A 26458-nucleotide genomic window follows, 5' to 3' on the forward strand; every position below is an offset into this window, starting at 1 on the left:
CCGACAGCACCGCGCGCCGCGCCGCCACCGCGTCGCCCCACTCCCAGTCGTACCACTTGCTCCAACCTGCGACGGAATATCGTGTAGTAGACTATGAATTATGATTTAAATATTTTTAACCAATTTCAAAAGAGGTGGTTTCTCAATTCCACCGTATATATATGCTTTTATTATGCTTATTCGCGGATAATATTTTTTTTGTCGAAAAGAAAACATTTAGAGGTCGTCCCAACTCCCATGAGAAGGAAATACTGTTTGTAATCGTTTTTTTAATCACAATTCAACGGTTAGACCTCCAGTCCCGCGTTGTTTGACTGCATATTACTTGCCTTGTGGTATGTAGGCGCGTCGCTCCTGCAGTACCGCGTGGAAGAGTGCAAGGCAGGCGAGGTGTCGCAGCACAGGCGGCGGCACGCGCCCTCCCCCCGCTGCGCTCCCCGCCCACGCCTGCAGCGTCCCGCACACGTTGTGCTTCACGCCCTCTGGCGCCTAAACATTCTGCATTTTACTTATTTCGATCTCTTATGTTACTGAAAGTTATTTGTCAGTACATAGTTACATACACATACACAGTGTTTTCAACATAAACGCATAACTACTTTACATATAAGTATTCACTACTCAGTACTCAGTATGTTATGAAAATATGAACCTGTGTTTTACGAATGTTTTAAGTTACATACAGTTAGAATAGCAAAATCCTTTTATGTTAGGCAGTATCCAACTCTTTTCATTATTTTTAACCAACTTACAAAATTATAGGATGTCATTGAGAATTAAATAATATACAGCAAAATTCGATGCACACCTCTAGTACAACGTTGACGCACATGCTGGCTATCATCGAAGGCACCTCACGGTCTTCTGTTATAATCCACAGGCGGAATTCTACATTCAACTCTTCCGCCTAAATAAACAACGAAAAATAAAAAGAAACCTTTTTTTAATATTGCAAGCGGAACAGATATAAAATAATAATCGAAGTTAAAATGTTGTACACTAACAATATTATGTTTATTAAAGAACTAAATTAGTCAATTGGATATTTCCACTAAATTGAACGAAGCTCTTATGTAGATGACACATTAGTTATTTTTAAGATTAAATCGCCAATTACTGAGACTATTAAGTAAAAGGTTACGTACAGATCGGTGGGAAAGCGACGCAATGAACGTTTGCAAGTCGCGCGAGAACGGAGACGCACCGACGACAATAGCAAGCCACGCCCCCTTCTGACTCGCTCTCAAGGCGGTTTCCCAAGCAGATATACCTTCATCTATTCCTACCTGCAAAAATAATTTTTGTCCGTCTAAATAAATGATTGTTGTTCCAAATAATTAGTGTCCGTTTAAATGAACGATTTAATAGGCACTTTCAAACATTGTAATCGTTGTTACTTTGTTCGGACGAAGGAAGGCAAGAATAAAACACATACAACAGGTAACACAACAAAAAGGGTAGAACATACTATATTGAGTGCGTGCGTGTGTGCCCGCGCATGCGCCGCGAGCTGTAATTGTGAGTGCGCGCCGAGCAACAGCACCGGCCGCGCGCGTGCGCCGTACCGCTCCGCGCGCTCCACGCTCGAACCACCCCGGGACAACCCTGTAGGAAAGCATCCATGTCTTAAGTACCGGCCTCTCCCGCATTCAGTGCTTTATCGCTTCCTAACGTTAAAACGTATTAAGAATAATTTGTTTTGTGTATAAAATATGTAGTCAACAATAAAATTAACTATATAATTTGAAATACTCAATAGCAAGTTTTGGAGGCGACTTCTTAGAATATAATGTTTTGTTAAACAAAAATCCCGGAACTCCGGGATTGGAGAAAATTCGGGAATGCAAAATAAGTCGGTGGTAATGGGAAAACATGGTTTATAAAAACGACTAATTTAGTATTTTGTATTTATTTTTTAAAATTTGCAGCAAAAAAATTTAATTTAAATAAAGATAAGGAAGTAGGTAAACAATGGGGACGCTAAAAAATAATTTGTTCTGAAAGTGGGCAGTAGACAAAATATATTTGGGAACCCCTGAGCTAACTGATAAAGATAATATCAAAGTCCGCTATATTATAGTGACTTTCCCAATGTGCTTGAGAATGAGAAACAGCCCTTGTTTATTCGCTCTCCTAATATTATTATTAGTATAGGGGCATATTAGTAAGGGAGCCCTAGAACAATTTTTTTTTTATATAAATAGAACAATCCATATTTTAGGACCATCAAAATATCAAAGTATAAAATCCTTTCTATCTCGGTTAGCTACCACTTTCGCAATATTATTCGCAGATAAAAAAATTGATTGTCTTTTCAAAATAAAGCTACTCACAATAAATCAGCTTGTTAGTAATAAAAAAAATGTTCTAGGCCTCCCTGACTATATTTGTATCAATATTTTACATAAAATCCACATACATAATAGATAGCAACTACATTAATATTTCACCTAGAATTTTATCAACGAACGCGACGACAGCGCGGTACGTGCTCTGCGGTCGGAGCGCCGCCACGGCCAATACTTGTTCGAAGGGATTGAGGTTCAAACGTCTTATTGTGGTTTCGTCCCCTGAAGATTGATAACCCCGCCACAGTTGTGAGTTGTCTAGGGACATTCGATTGTAGAGATCTTCATCTTGCATCTAAACGTGTATAACAGAGATAAATATAATGTAGTTATAAAGATGTAGGCAGAATGTTGCAAAACGCGATAGTTTAACTTAAGTAAAAGAAGAAGAAGAAAAGTTTTATTTTGTTAGTATTACATCCTGTAGAAAGAAAGCTTCAGTTAGGCAATATTTAGCACGAATATTTGCCAACAGGAATAAAGCAACTGTAAAAACTTTTGTCTTACGTCGATTGAAAATCTCGCTATCTATTTTTAAACGCCTTTACTCTTTAGCCTTAGCGGGTTTTGAAAAAGGTGTAAAGGTTGCTACAAAGATTTGAAAATAAGAAAAAAAATACCTTTATTTGGGCTAGTTTACTCAAGTATTCGTCACCAATCCAGTCATGTTGTCGTCTGATTTCTTCAACAATTTTTGCATCATCTTCGACGCTTATGTGGTTAATGAATATCTTCCATAGCTAGAAATATCATGTATTGACGATGTTATGAAGTATTAAATTATTTGCATATTATTAGGAACTACACTTAACGTAGGCATATAGGTAAAGGTTTAATTTACTTTTGAATCATACAGAATACAAAAACTATTATTTCGCAGTTTTGAAGGTAAAATACTGAAATAATTGCTTATCATTTTATTAAGGTTTTAAATGTTTTGGGCCTTATAAATTTTTAAATTACAAAATTTTATTAGTGATCAGAATCAGACAAATCTGCAGAGATTTTATGTCATACTTAGCAAAGTTTCTTAAAAGTTGAAAATGAAGGGAATAAAACGAGCTCATAATTCTTTATCTCTTGGCAATTTAACAGTTACCTTATCAGGCATCATATCGCCGTAAACTTGTTTCAGAAGATACATGAGCACCACGTATTTATCCTTTCTGTGTAGGCTTAGTTGTATGCGGTCGAACATCATCCTCATAAAATACCGCACCGCCTCATCTACGTCAGAATTCTCCATGTCCTAAAGCAAAATACTGGTATTTTTATTAAAAATGCCATTTAATGAAAAATATTATGTTATCTTTGACGATGCATATTATATTTTGCCTCTCTTTTATTCCCGTTAAATACAAAATTCATATCATTAATTAAAATTGCATATTAATTAATTGTCTATTTATAATTTTAATTATGCCTTATTGTAGATCACACTAAAATTTCACAAATATCGACCTGATATCGCTGCACAGTATCAAGGAATAGCGCCTGCACGCAGTCGAAGGGCAGGTGTAGCGTGGGTCGGCGCGGCTGTAGGCGCTTGACGGCGAGCGCGAGCGCGGCCGCGCGCGCCGCCAGCGGGGCGTACGCGGCGCTCGCCCGGGACACCTCCACCGAACAATTTATTTATTTATTTACAGTTAATTAAAACCAGTGACCCCAATTACACTAATTAACCTAGAACTAACATTTTATTAATACACAATTAATTGTGTTTTAATAATGACAATACAATATTGTAATATTGTCACACTAATATTATAAAGGCGACTGTTTGTGAATATTATGTTTGTTGAAAGTTTGTGAATGCGTATGTCTGTTACTTCTTCACGTCTAAACGGCTAGAGCGATTTTAATAGGCATGGAATTAGCTGATACCCTGTAAACACGTGGGTTTCGTTATACTGCGAGAAATATCACAATTTCTGCATTATTGCTAACATGGTAGTTTTTAAGTAAACGTAGCTGGAGACGTAAAATTCGTGACTTTATAAAAACGCCTGCAAAATCAAGCTGTATACATATTTTTACTAAACTATGAAAACATATAAATAGTGTTTATAAATTAATTCGTTTAAACTTTAATTTTTTATATATGAATATTTTTCGAATAATAAAAATAAGCTAACCTCAGCCTCTATTTGATCGCTGGCCGCGAGCGCCGCTGCGATGTGTTCGGCGGTCGCGCGCGTCTGCTGTAGCGTCCGCGACAGAGCATCGTCGTGTAGAATATCGCGCGCCTGCGACAGCTCGCGGAGAAGATTCTCCTGGTTTGTTCATATTTTGATTAGTAATTTTATAATATGCAGTCGAAAAACGACTAGACGATGATGTGAGATTATTATTAGCACTGGTTCGTGTTATTTTATTTCTAAGGGAAACTTACAGCTAGTTAAAGTTAAAGGTTTTCCACAATTATCAATAATCGGTATCTATTTGTATAAGTAATCAAGGTTGATATAGAATCGAAGCCCTGTTACTCAATATTATATATACTCAATAATATATTATATATATACCTCAATATTATATTTAAGTAACGCATTTTCCATGAAGTTTTTTTTTAATAAATCTAAATCTTTATAAACTAAATACTTAATATACGTTACCTGCAGCTCATATTGTTGCTTTTGTAAAGCTACTTTTTGTAACTTGACTTCTTTGTAACGTTCCATCATAGATGGATTCTGCTTCTGTATTGTGAAGTGCGAAAGTTGATCTGGAAAAATACGATACATCTGACAGTCAATAATAAAAAAATAACTTTCCTAGCTGAACTTCGCCGCTAACTGCAGAAAAACACGTTTGAAATATTTACTCAAATCTCGACAAAATGTGCTACTTAAAACAATATTTAGAAATATCTAAATATTGTTTTCATACGTGTTCGTAATAACGAACACGTGCATTAATTATTATTCTAAAGAAATAAATAATATAATTAAAATAGAGGGTAGTCTACTAACCTACAAGCGCATGTAGTCGCGGCGCAAAGTGCAGGACGCTGGTGCGTGCGGCACAGCGCGGGCGAGGCGCGGCGCGGGGCGGGGCGCGCGACAGTTGCAGCGTGCGCGCCGCACCACACCACCACCCGCACCCCTCTGCCTCCGTTATCACTAGGACGCGCGAGTGTCTGACAACAGATATTATACAAGTGATTATTTATACCATTTCGAGACTTTGCAGAATAAATATACTGTCGGATTGAAAGAAACTGGAAATACGGAAAAATATAATGGAATTTAAGTTTTTGGCTTCGCTGTTGTCAGGGACAGTTATGATACAAAACTTTTTTTTTATGAAATAAGGGGGCAAACGAGCAAACGGGTCACCTGATGGAAAGCAACTTCCGTCGCCCATGGACACTCGCAGCATCAGAAGAGTTGTATGTGCGTTGCCGGCCTTTTAAGAGGGAATAGGGTAATAGGGGAAGGTAGGGATGGGAAGGGAAGGGAATAGGGGAGGGTAGGAAAGGGAAGGGAAGGGAATAGGGGAGGGTAGGAAAGGGAATAGGGTAGGGGATTGGGCCTCCGGTAAACTCAGTCACTCGGCGAAACACAGCGCAAGCGCTGTTTCACGCCGGTTTTTTTACAGCCCATTCGTGCCAAAGCATGGCTCTCCCACGTATAAAAAAACGAAACTTTAGCAAAATTACCTGATAGCGTATTGCACAGCCGTCTTTAGTTTGTCGCTGTGCTGCGGTACGAAGTCGACGGGCGCGGCATGTAGGGCGGTACGCAGCCACGCCTCCGCCTCGCCATCCGGGTCTATGATCAGTGGCGAAAATCCACATCTAGCCTCGCTGAGATACTGTCGAAATTATAGGGAATATAATATTATAAATGCATAAGTGCTTATGTCTGTTGCCTCTTCACGCCCAAACCGCTGAACCGATTTTGACGAAAGTTGGTGTGCAGATACTTGCGAGTCAGAAGGACATAGGATAGATTCTATACCAGAAAAATGTACGGCTCTTGCGCGATAAACGATTTTAGGTGCAGCGGAGTCGGGGGCATCATCTATTATAGTAGGGGAGGGGAAGGTGCTATTTGTGTAGTCACTCGAGCGTCATGGAGACCTAGGAGGTTTTTTTACATTAGGTAAAGCTGATAAAGAATAATAAGAGCGTTTTTTATTTTAGCGATCGCGGTGGGTTCAGAAACTGCAGCCATTTTAAAGTTTTGAAAAAGAAAATATATTCAGAAAATTGCTTATTTAAGTAAATTATAAATGTATTTTAGACAAAAGGACTAAATCGTTTAGTTTTTTAATTTTTAAAATCGGTCCAGTAGTTTTTGAGCCTATTCATTACAATTAAACAAACAAACAAACAAAGTTTACCTCTTTATAATATTAGTATAGATTATATGGAAGCTTCTTTGGGGTATACTAAACATCTTCTATCTTAATCTGACAGATCCGATAACATTTCAATGATATTAAAAAAAAACTACCACGTGAGAAATGTGATTTCTATACTATCATAACTAGACACATGTTGGAAGCCTATACAAGCTTAATCTGACACGCTCGAGCTTGTCCCGAAATCCCCTCTTTCCCTCCCCAACTATTAGGGAATATCTCATCATCAATAGGTTAGTTCGACACTAAATAATATTATCTTAATTATGTATTTGTCCAAAACTCCGAATTGTGTAACAGTAACACTGTCTTATCCTTTTCAATAGGTGTATAAAATAAGTATTTATAGTGTTACCTATTATAAGCAAGACGATAATCCTCTTCCTAATAAAAATATGTACGTAGCAGATAACTCGTTCAGATTTTTGATACTGTGTAAACGTTATATGACAGACAATGACAGCATTCAGTAATGCTAAAAACATATCCACTGTGAAAATATTTTTGGGGTAATAGTTTACCTGATCAATCACTATAGCACTCTTCAACGCCGTTTGATCTGAAGGTAGACCATCTGAGATCCACTTGAACTGTTTATCAGGTGCTGACAAGAAATTTGACGGCGAAAAGTCTAAATCTTCGTGTCCCATTAGCGTGGCCCAATTTTTTATTACATCTCTGAAATTGCAAATAAAATTATATCAACAAAAATATAATAATTTTATAATTGATTATAATATTATGACAAATTACCTGGCCTGTTGTTCGGTCAACTCGGGCAGATATACAACGTATGCAGCGGCCAACAGCGAAAGCAAATTCAATTCGGATAATTCTTTGGTGATATCTTCCAACTGTAACATAACATTATTTAATTTTTTAAGCGTTAATTATAATAATAATTAATCTGTCATTATAAAAAATATAATATACTTACGTTAAAACTTGTATATTTAAGTTAACACTGCGTTAAGTGATACTACGCGGCAGCGACTCAACGCGACACGTCACGGCCAAATATTCTTTATATGAAACCGTAGGCGACACAAAACGTCAGTTCTATGAAACGTGAATGCCGCGTAGTGTCGCATTACGGCTGTCTTACCTTTAAGTGGGATATTTTTCGACCATACCTGAGTTTCCCAAGCGTTATACTCGTGCGCGAGATGGTCCAACAGCGCAGCGGCACGAGCGAGCGCCGCAGCCGCGTCGGCCAGCCGTAGCTCGAGCGTCGCGGCGGCGCGTGTGTGTTCACCGAGCGCGCGCGTCAACGCCGCCACACGCTCCTCCACGCTCGCAACGCCGCTAACTAGCGCCGCGAGCTGTGCCTCCGCCGAACGCACCGCACTATTGAGCGTACACACAGCACACAGTACAGTGTATAGTCCTTTACATATTTTAATACAAAACGATACAATAATTATTACTAAATTGTTTTTTTTTTTATATTGAGCAATTTAAGTCATAGACTGTCGATAATTCTAGGTTCTTATTTTTTTTAACTATATCGATTTCTGACCATACATACAAAACCCAACACGCTTAACAAGCACATATCACTAACCTTTCAAGTTCCTGCTGTTTGTCTCTAAGCGGGCGCACGTGTCTGAGCGCGGCGGCGTGCGCGAGCTGCGCGCGCACCCAGGCGGCGAGCGGCGCGCACGCGGCACTCGCGCGCCGCGCCGTAGCGTCCTCGAACGAGGCCGCGCGTCGCTCCACCAGCCGCGACACCGCCGCCACCGCCTCGCTGCTTATGTCAGCCGCGTCCAGCCGACTGTACGCAACCATTACTTATTCATTTTACTTTATTAGGAACTAGCTGTTGCCCGCGACTTCGTCCGCGTGGACTTCAGTTTATAGCGCGCGATGTCAACAAAATTGGTGTCAAAAGCTTTTATAAAAAAACCCTGGTACCCCTTAAATCAATACAGCTGTGCAGTGTGCACATAATAAGTATTTCATTTTTTTATATTAAACTATATTTTATGCCAAATTTTAAAGCTTATTTAGCCCTCCAATTACACAACTTTACCCATAAACTATTTATCATTGATAGATTTAAGGTTACGTCACTGCACAGATAAAGTACTGAGTTATTTAATACCGTAGAATAGATATAACAATCGAAAAAAATCGAAACTTAAATGTAAGATGATACCACGTCTTATAGGAAGACTTTTGAGCAAGCGTCAGCGCGATGTAGAAGACGCACGGCGCCATCTATTATGAATTGTTGGAACTAACTTAATTTGAACAAATTTACGCATTTTCACCCCTTACAACCCTTTTTTCCAGTAAAAAAGTAGCCTATGTCCTTTCTCAGGCTTTAGACTATCTGTATACAAAATTTCATTACAATCGGTTCGGTAGTTTTGGCGTTTGGCGTGAAAGCGAGACTGACAGACAGACAGAGATACTTTCGCATTTATAATATTAGTATAGATTACTTACTTAATATACTGCACAGCTGTTTTTGGGTATTTTGATTAATAAAGGGCCGCGCTACACCGGAATGGCAGCGGCGAGGCGAGCACTTTCAGCGCTGCCATTCCGGTGTAGCGCGGCCCTAAGAGGGGTACCACTCATCAGGGTTTTAAAAAGTTTTTAAATTTGACACAAATTTTGTTGACACCGCGCGCTATAAACTAAAGTCCACGCGGACGAAGTCGCGGGCAACAGCTAGTTATGTATAAAAACAATATTATATAGTAAAGTAGGTATGATTAGTTCTGTTACAATAATAAAGTATAAAATAAAACGCCATCTGTTTTCATATATTAGAATTAAATGTTGATTGCATTGATATATTTTCTGGATGGAATATAGGCCAACACGGTACACTCGAACTCCTTTATTTTAGAGCGCCTTCTGTTGTCAACTTGTCACATATATTAGAAATGCAGTAGGAGTTCTATAAGATAAGATAGATTGATTATTATTATACCAAGTGATTATATTATTAAACATAATATTCTAACGTATTAAAAACTATAAACAAAAACATACTAACTAATAAGTATGATTAGTTCTATGTTACAATAAAGTAAAAAATAAAACGCCATCTGTTGAATCGTATTAGAACTAAAATGTTCATTGCATCGATATATTTCTGGATTTTTTTATAATATTATACATAAATTAATACATTTAAGATTTTTGAAATATTATTTTAATACACATCCAAGACCCAGGAACATTGAAAACTTTTTGTTCCGCCTGCGGGACTCGAACCCAGGACCCCCGGGATGAGCGCTGCCCACGCGCAATGCGAATTAATTTTCATCGATATTTTCATGGAAATAAGATATTTTCCCACATCAAAATGTAGCCTATGTCCTTTCTCAGACTCTAGAATAACTGTGTACAAAATTTCATTGCAATCAGTTCAGTAGTTTTGGCGTGAAAGCGAGACAGACAGACAGACAGAGATACTTTCGCATTTATAATATTAGTATGGATAAATACAGTGTGTTCATGTGTTGTTACAAAATAGAATTATATATAATTTATAATCTTAACACTGTTGATACGTAATTAATAATTATTAATCCAGATTCAGAGACTAAGTAGAAACGAAAGTAATACTATTAGTTTTGAAGTAAGATATTGTATTAATTTAAGGCAAGTAAAATCTAACAACTGCTTGTTACTCACATAAAATAATAATAATTGTTAGCCTTTTTTGGCTTGTTTAAGTCACGCCATATTATTACCACTTTTGAGACTTTACTATATACTATACTATATACTTTACTATATACTTTACTATATACTATAAAACGGCCCATTTTATAAATCGCATGTAACACAAAGGAGATTACAACGACTTGCTGCAACTACATGGCGGAAAACTTTTATGAAATGATAGGATGCGGGTAACTTTCATGCCGATGCGGACCATCCGCACGTGGGCGATGACACGCATGATAGGAAAACCGCCCTACGGGCCTTTTCATACTAGCAGGTTGGGAGCGGTTGCGGAGCGGAGCGAGCGCGCGGCGAATGCGTTGCGAACACGCCGCGGTTGCGCAGAGAATGCGTCGCGGACGCGTGGCAGATTCGCAACGTTTTCATCGCGTAATTGTAGCGGGCTAACGACGTTCAATACAGCCAGTAACTAAATTGATTCCGACGAGGAAACTAGGTCAAGTTGACCTACATACACACCGTATATCCTCCTTGACCCCGCGCTTGGCGAGGAAGTTCTTCATGGAGTGCCAGGAGGTGTCGGCGATGCCCATCAGTCGCAGCACTCCCTCAAGCACGTCGCGCACCGCGTCCGGCGGCGCACGCAACGATCGCACCTATATCCAATAACCTTAATATTATTATATTTTATGCTAGATGACGCTTGCAACTTCGTTAGGCCAAAATTTGTTTATCGTGTGGATACGTTTTGCGACAAAATCCCATGTCCATTGCCGTCTCTCAAAGTACCATCATACCAAATTTCAACCGTACATATTATCGGGATAAAAACTATATATATGTCCTTTCCGGGGACGCAAAGTATCTGCATACGAAGTTCATCTAAATCGATTCGGTGATACACTTACTACATTACTTTAATAGAAACTGTAACGTAATACAAATTACAAACCTCGCTAAGGGCGTCCTGACGTATATCGCCGACGGCGGCGCGCGCGGCCGCTATCACTGGCTCTACCGCGGCCAGCTGATCTTCTATCTCCTTTTTCCTAAGCACATCATATTTTTATTCATATTACAGTTTTGTAATTTAAGTTATAGAATTTAATAAAAAAAACGATATCATTGAACTTTATTGGTATGGAAAACAACATTTTGAAAAGCGACCAAAAACTTCCCCATAAGTAACTAGGTACGTACCGTATCTGCAACTGTTCATTTTCCCTTTCGATATTCTTCTTCAACTCATTCATCTCCTCCTTCTTGTCGGAGTTGGCTCGGACGGTCGCGCTGATCTGTTCGAGCGCCGCGTTCGCTTTAGTCTGCTCCTCGGAGAGAGCCGCCTCCTGTGTCACCGCCTCCTTTTGCAGGGTCGCCACTTCTATTCTCGCACGTTTCAGAGCTTCAACACCCGCCTAGCAATAAACAATACAATACAATTACAATTTTTTATATGTAACTAGCTGTCCCGGTGAACTTCGTGTCACTTTTAAACCTTCCCTGGACTTCTACGAATATTTTAAGACTAAAATCAGCCCAATCCGTTCAGCCGTTTTCGAGTTTTAGCGTTACTATACTTTGTGCAATTTATGATGATATGCGTGACACATTATAATTGACAATAGTAGGGAAGTTACCTAACAAAAATTAATCGATAATTTAAAAATATCGAATCACTTCGTAAAGGAATTGCAATCGAAATTATAAAATAAAATAAATAAAAATTGTTTTATTTTCGAATAGATTTGTAACAAATACTTTCAGAACGTTGATGTTATTGGTGCCTACCACCGGTTCGGGAACTATCCCGGCGAGAAGAACCGGCGTAAGGAACTCGCACGGGGTCCCACTTTTTACCAAAAAAGTGAGAAAAAAATTAATCTTTTTAAAATTAAATTTACAATTGTAACTTAAAATTATACAATGTCAACATCCATACATAATTGTAAGTCATAATATAATAGTGTAGAAGTAGCCTTGCAAGGAGCCATCCTACTCCCAAGATGTGCCATCTTCTATGAAATCATTGACCTTATAATAGGCTTTGGCACACAAACGTTCGTGACTACTTTTTTAAATTTATTAATCGAAAAATTTTGAACGTTTTCTGGGATTTTATTGTACAGGCGTTTACATTGACCTTTAAACGATTTACTAACTTTGCTAAGTCTGATCATCGGCAAATCCAGCTTTTGCTTATTTCTGGTGTTCCTACAATGAATGTCACTTTTAGCTTTAAATTTACTTATATTTTTTCTAACATAATTATATTACATTATCCAAAATATATTGAGAAGCAACAGTTAGAATACCAATTTCTTTAAATTCATCTCTCAGAGATTCAAAAGAAGACATTTTATCAATAGAGCGTATGGCTCGCTTCGATATTCGATCTATATCGATTTCGTACTGACATTTCAGTGGTGCCGGCGATTTGAAATGGCCGCCTTTTTATCGATTTGATTTCGATTCAATAGCGTCAATCTCTATTGACATAAGTTCCGTTTCATGCATCTGACATTTTTCAAATGTTTTCGTAACAATAATTTTATACTCCTATTTCACAGTTAATATTTATAATTTTATATTAATAAGTTAGCATTTAGCAACATTTCATTTTTATTCATTTATAATTATAGGAAACATTTGTTTTTGTAGATGGAATATAATTTATTACATTTTGATTTTTTTGTTTTCTTGTAAAAGAAACCCGTAGCAAGGAATATGAAAACTGTCACGCATATCATCTTATAACGCACAAACTATAACACAATTGAAAATCCATTTTTATATTTATATATAGATAACATAGTAATGATGTTATGAAAAGGGAAATCATGACATTTGTGTAACGTAAATAACTTTTACAACTTTTCTTAAGATTTTAAAGTAAGCAATAACTATACTTATCATGTATTACTTACGGAGAGGACATTTTTTCTCTGGATCAGTGCTTCCTTCTTCTGAGTTAAGATATGGAAGTAGGAGCGTATGAGGTTGACGTATCTACATGGAGCCTGCATGCTCGGGGATTGTAAACTGCTGAAGACATTAACGAATCCTTCTACTGGGATAGAGTCAATATCATCTTTGGTAATTTCTTGGCCACTTTCTTTTATTAACCTAAAACAACATATAATTACAATAATAAAATAAATATGTGAAAGATCGAATAACCACAATTAGGTGCAGGAAAAGGTGTTTTCTAAAAAATACACACAGAAATTGCATAAAATATAAGTATACCTACGCCTTACATAACACAATTACATAGGTACTAGAATTACACAATAACAACCAATGAATATTATAATTACATTTATTTTATAACATTATAATAATTATGAACGTTAAATGATTTATTTCATATTTACAACATACTTAAATACATAACGAAAACGTGCATATTCTCTACCTGAATTAGTGCGTGCGCGTGTGCGTATACGTGTGCATGTGCGTATACCTCTGTATAATCAGTGCGGGCATGCGGCGCAACGTAGCGTCCGACCACCGCCCCGCCCACTGCGGCGCGCGACTCAACCACGGGAAGCGAGAAAATAGCTGCCACAGACTCTCTTCGTTCTTGTCTATGCATATCACGATGCCCACATTTTGTTTTATATCTAAGTTAAAACAATTTAAGAAAGTTTTATATTTTCATATAGGTATTTATAGTTTTTTTTTTATCTTGGAAACTTTCCATAAACTTAACATACATTTTGTGTGTCATAAAACAAAATTTTAAATGTAGTTTCTATAGAGGTTTATCAATACGTGTTACAAAAATACGTCGCAATTACGTTTAACACGTAAAAATAAACTATTACTAAGGTATTTTTACCATAAAGTGTTGTCTCAGTTGTGTTAGGTGCGGCGCGGGCGAGTGCAGCGGGCAAGGCGGACGCAGTACGGGCACGCACCAGCGCCTCTACATGAGATAGACACGCCGCCGCCGAGTCGTCATCATCATCATCATTATCATCGACCTTCTGACTACCTTCTGCATGTAATAAAATACAAATACGCATTCCGTCGCTTGCTGATGTGAGCGCCTGAAACAATAATTTGTATGACTAGGAATACAACGAAGATCTCCCTAATAACTTTATTTGTTGCAAAAAGTCCGAGTTTTTGTCATAGCTTTTGAGTAAAATTTCGTTCTCATACATTTCTCAATACACAACTACAAACAATTAAAAATTACTGCAGTTATAACAATGAGCATAGACTTTTATTCATTATACAGATATAACGATACTAAAATAAGTTTTTAATGAATATTAAAAATAATAAAAGCAAGACGATAATAATTTGCATTTAATTAGAAGTCTAAAAAAATAGGGAAGAAGAAGAAAAGCGAAACAATTATTGCTGAAAAATGTGATGAATCCACTTTGGACAGCAATGATGTATCAGAATTCAGAAGGCGTTGAAAGTTTACAAATCGAGGGGCATAATAATGTACACTCTGAACCAGAAAGTTACTCAGATGCGGTGGAAATAAACCTATTATATTCGATAGGTCGAACTGCTTGAATGTGAACCAACTTAGCCAGTTTTAGACTCACAGGCTGATACAAAACGGCAAACAAAGATAAAGAAAATCCAGAAAGCTGTTGACGACACATGGGTATTTGATAAATCATCTGTGAATACATTCATTCATGTGAAACTTCAAACTTACAGTTTTGAAAGTATTCGTCAGTCGTGCGGCGAGCGGTGCTGGCGCGGCGGGCGGCACGTGGCATGTCGCGGCTAGCGCGGCGCACACGAGCGTCGCGGCCGCAGACACGCCCCCACCCGAGGCACTCACGAACACTGCTACACCGCCGCGCATCTACAATTATTAAAATTTGATGACAAATCTTAGAAGTGAGTATTGCTTATACTTTATTATTGTATTATCATAATAATATTTATATCTGATATATTTATGATATATAATTCTATGTATTATAAATTGAAAACATATTCTTTTTTTTTTGGCAGAACAAGCATTTAAAATATTAAAAAATCTACAAGATGATCGTAAAGAAATTAAAAAAACATACTGCGGTAGTTATGGCTGGAAATAGAGATGCTAGCTCAGTACTGACTTCTACAGCAGAATCTCCAAAGACATTCTCATTGTCTGTCACTGTAATAATCAAACCAAATCTTTTGAACATTTTACCTATAAAATATCATACTGTCACTGTCACTTTCATTTTATCAATATACATTAACATAAACGTTATTTTCTCCTAGTGATTACGAATTCATGGACCTTGAAAACAAACTTGTGGATTAGCACTGACGAAGGCTGTCCTAGCCAGTAGCCAGTATAGGTGGGGATTTAAATGTATATCTTCAGAAATAAGAAGAATGAAGTTTTAGAAACCTCAGGTCTCTAGTGTGGATGCAACGCAAGTGTTTTAATTATCAATTAATATAAGTTTAAAGTTTTAAGCCAAGGAAGAAAGGTTTTGTAAACGATTCTTACGGCACTGGTTTATAAGCTTTCCCGCATTACGACACCATTCGTCGTAGTCCATAGCTTCCAAGTATACTCCATCGCTTCTCAGTTTAGGCATGAAATAAACTTCACTGCCACACTTTAGATATTTCTCAGCGATCGATTTGTACTGAATTTTTTCGTCATCAGTAATAAGTCTCTCCCGGAATATCATGTTTGCTTCTGCATTGAGAGCCTGAAAGTTTTTAAGTTCGACATGGTGACTTGTACTATATTAACGTAAAGAGACAATAGATCAATACTTTATCTTAATAAACGGTTAACCAATGATATTCTACTTATACAGATCTGTTACGTTCATACTATTTTCCGGTTTAAATCTCTTCCGTCCCACATTGACACAGGAGAATGCCCAAGGTCGGTACCATAAATTCTCATGCGTCAATATGAAACTCTTATAGTAATTTTTTTTTTAATTCTTTACGTAATTACACGCCAGGAATCCAATTTTTGAACCCGGAATTTAAATTAAAGAATAAAAGTTACTAAATGACTCCCTCCACATGGGTTTAGTGATGTAGTGCATTATTAGAAACCACAGATTACTCATCAAACAATATATTGTAACAATATCGATTCATTCGACTAAATCAGTTATTGCAATCGTTATTCCAATTTTTATAAATGTTACTTGCTTTAATAACAATTTCCAAATGATAATATTATTTATTGAAATAATTCATTAGCTTTTCTATATTATGTATGTTAAATAACAGTAAAATTAAGCTAATCCATTACACCTAATCGATTCAGTGCTGCTATTAAACGTAAAATCGATTTTTTTCATAGACTTCGATTTATCGATTGCATCCCTAACCGACGCATTTTTTTCTAACATCTGTCATTGTGCCATTTGCGAATACGTCTTATTTTTATGATTAATTTCACAAAATACGGATAACGGTAATAATAAATACTTTAGAACAAGTGTCTACTGCAACGTTTATCTTGGATAACTCCTAGTCCGGTAAGCACACCTTAATTTATATTCTGAATATGTAAAGTAAGTATAATAAATTCGATGTAAAAAGGCACAATATTCTATGTACCTATTTCCTGACAAATTATTTAGTCTTTGAATTCACAATAACCATTTAGACTTTAGAGTATACTTAGGTGTTAATTCTATGAATATATTACAAACACTTTTTAATTCATTGTTTTATTACAGCTGACTTCAGATTCTGGTCAGAGCAAACAGAACCAGCGAAGGCTTTTTACCAGCTTTTGGTCATAGAAGAGTATGTTTTTCTTGTCTTGTTGTTGAGTATGTCTATTATATAGTATAAATTCTATTTTCCACCATGTTGTATGATTTAGATGATTTTATTGCAGGAGTATGGTAAATGATTTAAATAGGTACTTTTCTTTTATGTTAATAAAAATGAATCTTATTTAAATGTTTGTGTGATCATTTTCACATTTAGCAGTAGAATATGTACTGAAAAATATAAATTACTTACTGAATTATGTGTATTAATTATTCGTACACTATATTAGACTTACTTTACATGTAATATTATTATGTTATTGATAAATTGTTATTGTTCTTAGAATAATTAAGCCCTTTGTGTTTGCCCTTTTTTCTTTTATTTATAATACAACTCTGTTCTTCGTTAATGTTATAATGCAGCCGCTGGACGTTTGATGCATATGTATTTGTTATGACAATGTTTGAATAAAATAAAAATACATTGTATGTTTTATTTTCGACTCCAGTCAAAATCATGAGCGTAAGCCCAATAGCGCATTAGATGCAGTGGCGGTGGCCATCGAGATAGATACCTTAGTATGAAACTGCCATAGACCACACGCGCACTTGGCCACCAAGCGGTCTGGATACCATACTTTCGATGGCCGCTAGTGCGCTATTGCCTATTGGGCTATGTGTCCATTGTGAAAAGTATTGTGACTAAGATGTTACTTACATTTTTGCTGCATCATCATCATAATATCAGCCTATAGTAGTCCACTGCTGGACATAGGCCATTTTTGCTTAAATTACCTAAATTGCTTATGAGAATGTATTCAATAATAATAAATACACACGTTTCGGTGATGATTTATTACTAATATCAGCGCCTTACTCTGTTTTTAGAGCAATAACATTCACTCGTGTATGACCTATCAATAAAATATGTGTTTTGACGATTTTGAGGTTATTTTCGATTTTATCAAATTACTCTGAAACCCCGGTTTTGTTTGCAAAGAAATTTTTATAGGAGCTAAAGTGATAATCATAGACTTTAAAAAACCAAGTTTCGTAATGACGCAAAATGGTACGGGATGCCATATATTTTTGGGCATTCTCCTTTGACAGATAAGTGAAACAAAAGAAACGAAATGCTATTTACATAAAAGAAACAGACTAAATAAAAGACGACCCAATTGGGTCGTATTTGAAGCTTCACAACGCGCGCGGTAGTAACATATCTGCTTTGAGTTTTTTATATAATAATATATCATTGCGGTTAACATAATTCTTTCTCTAGTATCTTTTACTTTACCATATGAACATCCTGTAGAGTGGATGGCGAATACCATTTTACATTCTCGCATATAGTATCAAGGTGCGAAGTATCCCATGAATAGTGCGGTTGAGATATAAATGTTTCGGTTATCTGAAAATTAACAAAAATTAGTTATAACAATTTTAGAAAAAAAATATAAATATAAAAAATATGAATAATCACAGCCACATTAGATTGCTTACTTCTTTATACAAAAGCACGATATTTCGAGCTAACTGTAAGACCTCTTCGTCAGACAACTCTTTAGTGCCGTTTTCTTTTAAACGCATTTTTGTGAGCTCCAATAATTCTTCCTCTTCCGTTTCACTAAAAGTGGAGTATCTTATAAATATTTTAATGCAAAAAAAAGTTAAGTGTTGACTTCACACTTTTTTTTTTATTTTAATTGATTTTATTCCAATGATTCTAATTAATAAAAAACTTACTCTACAATTATATGAGTGAGAATGGCGCGCAATCGCGGTGAGATGTCAGCTTGCGAGCGGGCGGTCGCGAGTACACGCACGTGCGCACGCAACCACTCCGGGCCGTCCCCGCCCACCTCCCAAGCACCACCCGCGCATAACTGTAAAAATTTGTTAGCCCCACGATATAGATACACTCAAGAGTACTTAAATTATATGAACTTTTCTTGTTGTGAGGAGAAAACAATACTTTCGTTTCTCTACTAACTGGCGAGAAACCAGGTAACGTGAGACTTATCTATCTTATCAGACAAATGGATTTGACAATGCAGGCTGATCACCTACTTATCATTTGCCTGCCTACCTGCATTTTCTATTACACTTGGAAACACGTCACGTTCAACGTGGAAACCACGCAAATCCCAACACACCTCTAAGTTAAGAATCTCTAAACGGATAATTGCAGGTGAATATCTAAACCACTTATTGCAATAAACAACCGCTTATTTGCAACAAAGGTTATACTGTAACAACATACCTGCATTAGAAAGGCGTGCACGGGTCGCGAGCCACAGCGGTCAGCGCGAGCGCGGTGCAAGCCCCGTACTAGTAGCGTCGCGTCCCCGCCCCCAGCTACCGCCCCGCCCTCGCCCGCCTCGCCCGAACGTAGGACGTTGCTCTGCCAAAGGTAAAAACAAAATATAAATAAAAACGGTAAAATTTAATGACGAATCATGAAATAAATCAATTTATACATAAAATCGATTAAAATATATTACTGACCCTTTTGAGTTCCATCAGTATGTCGGCGGGTTCTAACAGGGGTGTGCACTCGATTGTCACAACAGCGCCATTATAGTCTCTCAAAGCTTGTTCCAGCAACAAACTATACAAAATAACATCCAATCAATCAAATCAGCCTATATTCGTCCACTGCTGGACATAGGCCTCCTTCAATGAACGCCAAGATGGCCGATCTCCTGCTACTCACATCCAACATGGGCCCGTAACTAAACGGAGATTGTCGTCCCACCTAGTTGGAGGTCGACCCACACCCCGTTTACTCGAAAATAATATAAATAATATTAATATAATAAGCGAGTAGAAGCTACCACTGATTTTTTAAAATTCTGTATGTTATGTTTTCTTATAAATCAATAAAATATTTAAAATAAACTACGCTTTAACAAGGGGGAAGACAAATAAGCTGTTATTTATTATTTATTTAATACATATTTCTAGTAGAACTTGGCCTAGGAAACCGTAATTTACCCTTATCATCAAATAAAAGCTTATGATTGATAAATATAGTCGATTTGAAAATATGATTTTATGAAAATAAGATTTGTACTGACGAACGCATATGTATAAATTAATACGACGCTTTTGCGGTACTTCCGAATTGGATTCTATTCGTAATTTAATATCTTTTATTTATCGCGTTCGTTATATGTAAGTTTATTTGTACATAAATAATAAAAATAAGCCTAGAAAGATTTGTAAAATATATTTTCTTGAATAATTCAAATAAAACATCAGTTTTATAAATTATCTCCATTTATTAAAGACGGGAAATGAAATGGCCATAACTTTTCTCCAAAAGTTTTCAACATTACAAATGATTTCTTATTTAATTCTTTTATAATTTTTGGGCACTCTTAGACGCGTACATTTAGCATATAAAAAAATGTTTAATAAAGAGAGCTTAAAATACAAAACGTATGACGTCACACTATGACGGACAGTGTTTTCGGCGCCAGTTATAAGGCATATTTTTCAATTAACATTTTTATGGGTTTCTACTGTGTAAAATATTAAAATATTAGCTTTTTTTGTAATAATGAATGATTATGAAGCGATTAGCATGAAGAAAAAAATGAGGTCAAGTAGCCTATTATATCTTAAGTTAATTTTCTTTATACTGAATTCAAAGTCCAAAGAATAGAATAAAGACGTTATTAAAATAAAATAAAAATACATAACACATCCTTCAAAACAACTAATGCATGTAAAATTTGGACTATGCCACATTATATTAATTTTAAAATATGCAGTAAGTATACAAACAAAAATTCAGACGTACTGCAAATCCTAGAAGTCATTTGAGTTACCTTTTGCCATTCGCATCAGGTCCTGTGAGCAGGACGTTGTGAGTGGTACGCAAAAGTGCACGCAATGTGGCGGCGGCGCGGCGTATACGCGGCGACCACACCAAGCGGCTTGAATCTAGTTCTTCTGTTTCTAACTCCATATTATGTATACGCACACCACCCAATACCTATTTAAGATATTAGTAATACTAGCTATTTGACCGAGCTTTGCTCGGTATTCGATAAAACACGAATAACATTTTCTAAAAATGATTCCTAGCTAGATCGATTTATCGCCCCCGAAACCCCCTATATACTCCATATATATATATATATATATATATATATATATATATATATATATATATATATATATATATATATAGAATCGGCTCCAACGATTTTCATGAAATTTAGTATATAGGGGGTTTCGGGGGCGATAAATCGATCTAGCTAGGAATCATTCTCAGAAAATGTCTTTTTATTCGTGTTTTATCGATAATCGACTGAAAAATATGACTCTTCCTGACATCTATTGGCGAATAATAATACTATTATGTGAGCAACTAATTGTTTTAACGACCAGCAGATGGCGTTATTAAGTAACACGAAGTCAATGAATGTTAGCTATACCGAGCAAGAGCAAGAATTGCTCGTTTAAAGATATAAGATTGGACGAGGGATATAGAAATGTTAGATTAAGAGTACCATTGTAAAACAGGTTAAATTTTTAATATAGACAATGGACGTTGTAGACGGACTTTAACACTTTATTGAAAAAAGGAATATTATGCAAAGGTGCAGAGTACAGGGATGAGAAAATCCGACATGTTGCACACGTGATATCAGAATATTGACAGAAACGTTGTAAAACATGAAACATCTAACAAATCTTTTTGTTTTCTGTCTTTTCTGGAGCTACCGTCTAGCATGAAAACATAGTATAGTTTGTGCGTTTTATGATGATATGCGTGACACATTATAATTGACAATAGTAGGTTAAAAGTTACCTAACAAAAATTAATCGATAATTTAAAAATATCGAATCACTTCGTAAAGGAATTGCAATCGAAATTAACGATTTCGTACTGACATTTCAGTGGTGCCGGCGATTTAAGATGGCCTTTTTATCGATGTGTTGATGTCGATGGATTTTTTATCGATTTGTTTTCGATTCAACAGAGTCAATCTCTATTGACATAAGTTCCGTTTCATGCATCAGACATTTTTCTAATGTTTTCGTAACAATAATTTTATAATCCTATTTCACAAATTTTATATTAATAAGTTAGCATTTAGCAACTTTTCATTTTTATTCATTTACAATTATAGGAAACATTTGTTTTTGTAGATGGAATATCATTTATTACATTTTGTTTTTTATTGTTTTCTTGTAAAAAAAACCCGTAGCAAGGAATATGAAAACTGTCACCCATATCATCATAAAACGCACAAACTATAGTAATATAAAATAATTTACTACTATGTTTTCATGCTATCTAAAAATTAGGAATAAAAAATACAATTGAACGTACTTGTTCGTAGAATTTATCGACAGCGTTATCTTTAACAATCCCAGCGACGGCGCGCTCCACCGACAAGTATACAATGTCCTCCACACTCGTATACGTGTTACTCGACTTTGTGTTATGCACCAGATATTCAAACTGTGCTATAATTTGGTGCACCTAAAATTTTAACAAAAAAATTATAGTTTTCTGTAGTATCTACTTTCATTTTATTTACTTACAATAATGAGAATAAGCTTTAGTTACAGAAATAATTACAATAAGATAAGTTCATATAATTTTAAAAAATTATATGAACTTATGATGCCAGATTCATAAATATCATTCATAATGCAGCACGCCTGTCGGGTAATTTTTATAAAGTTACATTCTAAATCTAATTATAATTTAATCTAATTTAAAACTGACCACTGGTATATGATCCGGTTTGAAGTTGAGATCGTATCTGTTGGTGTTGAACCACTGTAAACACTTCGCGATCGCAGTCTGTAGCTGTGGCAACGCCATCTTAGCGAGCTCATCGTCATAATCTGCGGCGCGCATGAAGCTCTCTAGAACTTGTTGCGCGCAATTGTTATCCTCGCTGAAATTAAGTGCTTTGATATAGATATATACCCTTACTAATAAACGTTGTATAAGCTTTGAATAGTTATACAGTGTTTTGTTCCTGTCACACAAGTGACATTTTTAATTGGATTGAAGAAGACAAAACACTGTACAACTATTCAAAACTTATACAGCGGTTATTAGTAAGAAGGTTATTGTTTAAAACATAAACCATTAACTAATATAAGTATGTATACTGTCAACAGACGTTAAGTATACAATTTCCTGACTTTGTCTGACAAGACTTTCGGTACCTACAAACAAGGACATAACAGACTGTAGTCACAACTCGTATATTTATCAGTGGAAGGGTTACTTTAATATTTCTATTTTTGTTTTTTAAGGCATATTAAATATACTTACAATCATTTTATTTGTAATTTTTCCCCATCGGGGAAGGTGTAGTATAGTAGGTTAGTAATATAAGTAAACTTAATTTCAATAAATAGTCGTTAACGAGTCGTCAATTATTTAATTCCACCTATCAGTTCCAATCCTTATAAATGTGCAAGTGCGTCTGTCTGTTACTTCTTTACGCTTTAACCGCTGAACCGATTTGGAGAATATTTGGTATGCAGATACTTGGTGTCCCGGGACATAGGATAACTTTTGTTGTGGAAAAATGTGTGGTTCCCGGGCGATAAAGGCATTTTGGCGGAATGGAGTGGGCACCATCTAGTATTTTTATCATAATATAAGAATACTTTAGCAGTATGATGGCGAGTCGCGACACAGTAGCGGGAGAGGCGTCGTCTAGATGGTGCGTCTCGAATATAGCGTGCGCGTGTGCGGGCAGCTGTACGCGCGAGCCCGCCAGCGCCAGCAGCCGGTTGTCGTCCAACAGCGAGTTGAGCGCCTCCGCCCACCCCGCCTCCACGTCGCCGTCGAACACCATCCACCCGGATATGTCTGATCCCACATAAAAAAAATAGATAAAAAGAAAAAAAGATTTATAAAGACCAAAAAATACAGCCCTGATCATGTTTCTTTCCTTTTCTTTCTTTCTTCTTTCTTTCATCCCAGAGCCGATTATTATCAGCTATAAGAGGCGAATATGTCTGAACTCTGATAAGAGAGCCGAGTGTAAGCTATGAGAGCCGGATAGTGTGATCAGAGAACCGAGTGTCAGATATGTCTGGTCACAGAGCCGAGAGCTATCAGAGCCGGATATGTCTATTTGAAGAGCCGAGTGTCAACGCGACGTCTCAACATGGTTGACAATTTGTATGGCGTCGTATTAGTTACTATTATTCGCCACTAGGTGCGATCATATACAGTGTGTAACAAAAGTAAGTGATAATACTTTAGGGTGTGTACATGTTCCTTGTAGAGAGTTTACTATGAAAGTAGCTGCGTTAAGTCCTCAGTTCCTCACGTAGAGATGTGACAGTAATTTACATTCTGCCTTCGGAGTAATAAACAGGGAATAAAAGTAGGTAGATGATAATATCAAACCATGCAACTGTTTGTCTTTTTTTGTGTCGGTCCTGTCTGTCAATTGTTCAGATTCGAGAAAAATGTGAGGCGCAGCCGGATCTTATTGAAAGTGAAAATGACGGTTCACTCCTCCACAAAAATAGTCATCTTGGCATTTTGGAATCCTTACCTGCGGGCAGGGCGGCGGCGTGATGCGCGAGCACCGCGACGACGCCGTCGGTCCAGGCGCACGTGTCGCGGTCAGCGCGGCCCAGCAGCCACGCCCGACTCATGGCCTTGGGCATCACCGACCGCTCGCTCACGGTGTGGCCCAGCAACGATAACGCCTGTAATGAGTACATTATTTAAACTTAAAGCAGAGGTTTTGCTTATGTTTCATTGTTTCATAAACCAAGGAAACAATCGCTAAGTTTATTAACATATTATGCCCCCGCTCAGTACACTGGACCCCTGTGTTTTTTGTCATGCCCAACCCATGGGGTTCCGCCTGGAACACTTTGGGAATAACTGGTTTAAAGAAATAGTCAGGACAATGAAGAATTACTGTCTAAAATTAGATGGTGAAGTATGTAGAAATGTGTACCTACGCATATGAATGTAACATAATATTTCGCTTCGTTTGCGTACCACTCCAAAAGAGTTACTTACAGTTTTTAATATTTTTCTTATTGTGCTTTTCCCTGAGCCAGGTGGTCCCACAATGGCGACTCCCATGCGCTGTTGCATTTGCTCGTAGAGTTCTTTACATTTTTGTATCTGTAAATCAATTATTTTAAACATGTATATTGTATACAAGGTCGACTTTAACGCCAGTAGGGAGTTGAGTATGTATACTGTATATAGGTAATATTATGTTCATTTAATTTTTTTTTGTTTTTAAACGACTTTTGTTCTTTTAATAATAACAACAATAATTAATGAAGGAAACAAACCTGAAATTCATTGTGTACTAGTTTTAGTTGTTTCACAGCCGATTCTAAAGCGGACCTTATGCTACTATTCGTTTCTTCTTCTTCCAGTACACCAGCAAATACCATAGATAGAATGCTCTCAAATCTGAAATATTATAGAAGGCTATGGATTATATTATCTAATTTTATTTTAACATTATGAAAACTTAGTACCGAAAAGTCCAATCATAATATTAAATTGACACTTTCGGGGAGGCGTTAGCCTCAAAACCAATTCATGAGTTGGCTTTAAACAGAAGCGAATAGCCAATACAAACCTTTGTGCGTCGTATGCGTTGAGTTTGGAGCTGGTGAGTCGCAGTACGTCTCGCAGCGTGGCGAGCGCCCCGCCCCCGCTCCCATCTAGGGCCCCGCCCCCGCGCCGCTCCAGTGCCGCGCCGCACGCGCCCACCGCAGCCTTCAGCGCGCGCAGGCCCCAGTCGTAGTGACGTGCCCCGCTCAGCAGAGAGCTGCCGCCAGAAAACTCATCAAATAATTAATTTATTATACATTGCATAAGCATAAAGTTATGCTTATATTTTTACGTAGCTAGATTCGTTATGTCGGTAACTTGATTTCTCTATAGTATAGGGTTCTGTATCAAGTTAATCAGCTACATAATAATATACTAGAGCTAATTAATATAGAGTCCATATACTTTATTATCTTTGTGGCCAGAAGCAATGTTTTAATTCAGTTAAATGTATAGTTTTCGACGTATTGTTAGTTTGAATCGAGTAAAAGTTTGTGAAATATTTCGAACCTTGCAAAGGTGAACACGTCGTGTAGCGCAGCGGCGAGCGCACGTGCGTCCTGCGCGGACACGCGGCGGGCGACGAGTAGCCGCGTAGCTAACTCGCGTGCGTCGGGTGGGCGCAGTGCGAGCGGACGCAAGAGCGCACTCAGCGCGCTGGGCAACGCGCGCCGCCCGCCGTACCCGCGCCCGGTCGGGTTCATCGTCACCATCACGCCGCACCATGGTGACACACTCACCTAGTATGAGTTTTTAGCTTTTTTATAAAGGACGGGTAG

The 26458-nt window shown here is 37.1% G+C and overlaps 1 protein-coding gene across 2 annotated transcripts in view; it reads right to left on the reverse strand.

The window, feature by feature from the left end:
• Nucleotides 1–437: 437 nt before the first annotated feature.
• The window catches only part of LOC121729029 (cytoplasmic dynein 2 heavy chain 1), an 80390-nt gene continuing 54369 nt past the window's right edge, over nucleotides 438–26458 (reverse strand). Inside the window, exons 32-70 of one of the 2 annotated variants that reach the window (XM_042117412.1) lie at nucleotides 26190–26419; nucleotides 25705–25896; nucleotides 25409–25532; nucleotides 25125–25232; nucleotides 24646–24802; nucleotides 23744–23948; nucleotides 22842–23016; nucleotides 22440–22592; nucleotides 20926–21092; nucleotides 19598–19700; nucleotides 19353–19493; nucleotides 18836–18975; nucleotides 18593–18716; nucleotides 18387–18500; nucleotides 15847–16054; nucleotides 15416–15501; nucleotides 15049–15201; nucleotides 14206–14416; nucleotides 13828–13987; nucleotides 13289–13487; nucleotides 11565–11779; nucleotides 11317–11413; nucleotides 10884–11020; nucleotides 8281–8490; nucleotides 7850–8063; nucleotides 7470–7570; nucleotides 7238–7394; nucleotides 6010–6164; nucleotides 5321–5487; nucleotides 4964–5073; nucleotides 4484–4621; nucleotides 3810–3962; nucleotides 3448–3597; nucleotides 2969–3088; nucleotides 2451–2643; nucleotides 1469–1605; nucleotides 1146–1286; nucleotides 809–907; nucleotides 438–498 (exon numbers count right to left, since the gene is read on the reverse strand). In XM_042117412.1, the coding sequence (XP_041973346.1) occupies nucleotides 490–498; nucleotides 809–907; nucleotides 1146–1286; nucleotides 1469–1605; nucleotides 2451–2643; nucleotides 2969–3088; nucleotides 3448–3597; nucleotides 3810–3962; nucleotides 4484–4621; nucleotides 4964–5073; nucleotides 5321–5487; nucleotides 6010–6164; nucleotides 7238–7394; nucleotides 7470–7570; nucleotides 7850–8063; nucleotides 8281–8490; nucleotides 10884–11020; nucleotides 11317–11413; nucleotides 11565–11779; nucleotides 13289–13487; nucleotides 13828–13987; nucleotides 14206–14416; nucleotides 15049–15201; nucleotides 15416–15501; nucleotides 15847–16054; nucleotides 18387–18500; nucleotides 18593–18716; nucleotides 18836–18975; nucleotides 19353–19493; nucleotides 19598–19700; nucleotides 20926–21092; nucleotides 22440–22592; nucleotides 22842–23016; nucleotides 23744–23948; nucleotides 24646–24802; nucleotides 25125–25232; nucleotides 25409–25532; nucleotides 25705–25896; nucleotides 26190–26419 (5853 nt within the window). In that variant the 3' untranslated portion in view covers nucleotides 438–489. Of the gene's footprint in view, nucleotides 499–808; nucleotides 908–1145; nucleotides 1287–1468; nucleotides 1606–2450; nucleotides 2644–2968; nucleotides 3089–3447; nucleotides 3598–3809; nucleotides 3963–4483; nucleotides 4622–4963; nucleotides 5074–5320; nucleotides 5488–6009; nucleotides 6165–7237; nucleotides 7395–7469; nucleotides 7571–7849; nucleotides 8064–8280; nucleotides 8491–10883; nucleotides 11021–11316; nucleotides 11414–11564; nucleotides 11780–13288; nucleotides 13488–13827; nucleotides 13988–14205; nucleotides 14417–15048; nucleotides 15202–15415; nucleotides 15502–15846; nucleotides 16055–18386; nucleotides 18501–18592; nucleotides 18717–18835; nucleotides 18976–19352; nucleotides 19494–19597; nucleotides 19701–20925; nucleotides 21093–22439; nucleotides 22593–22841; nucleotides 23017–23743; nucleotides 23949–24645; nucleotides 24803–25124; nucleotides 25233–25408; nucleotides 25533–25704; nucleotides 25897–26189; nucleotides 26420–26458 lie in introns of those variants that run through there. The other variant, XM_042117413.1, reaches the window with a different exon arrangement.

This window comes from Aricia agestis, chromosome 7 (assembly GCF_905147365.1).
Source record: "Aricia agestis chromosome 7, ilAriAges1.1, whole genome shotgun sequence".
Lineage (NCBI taxonomy): Eukaryota > Metazoa > Arthropoda > Insecta > Lepidoptera > Lycaenidae > Aricia > Aricia agestis.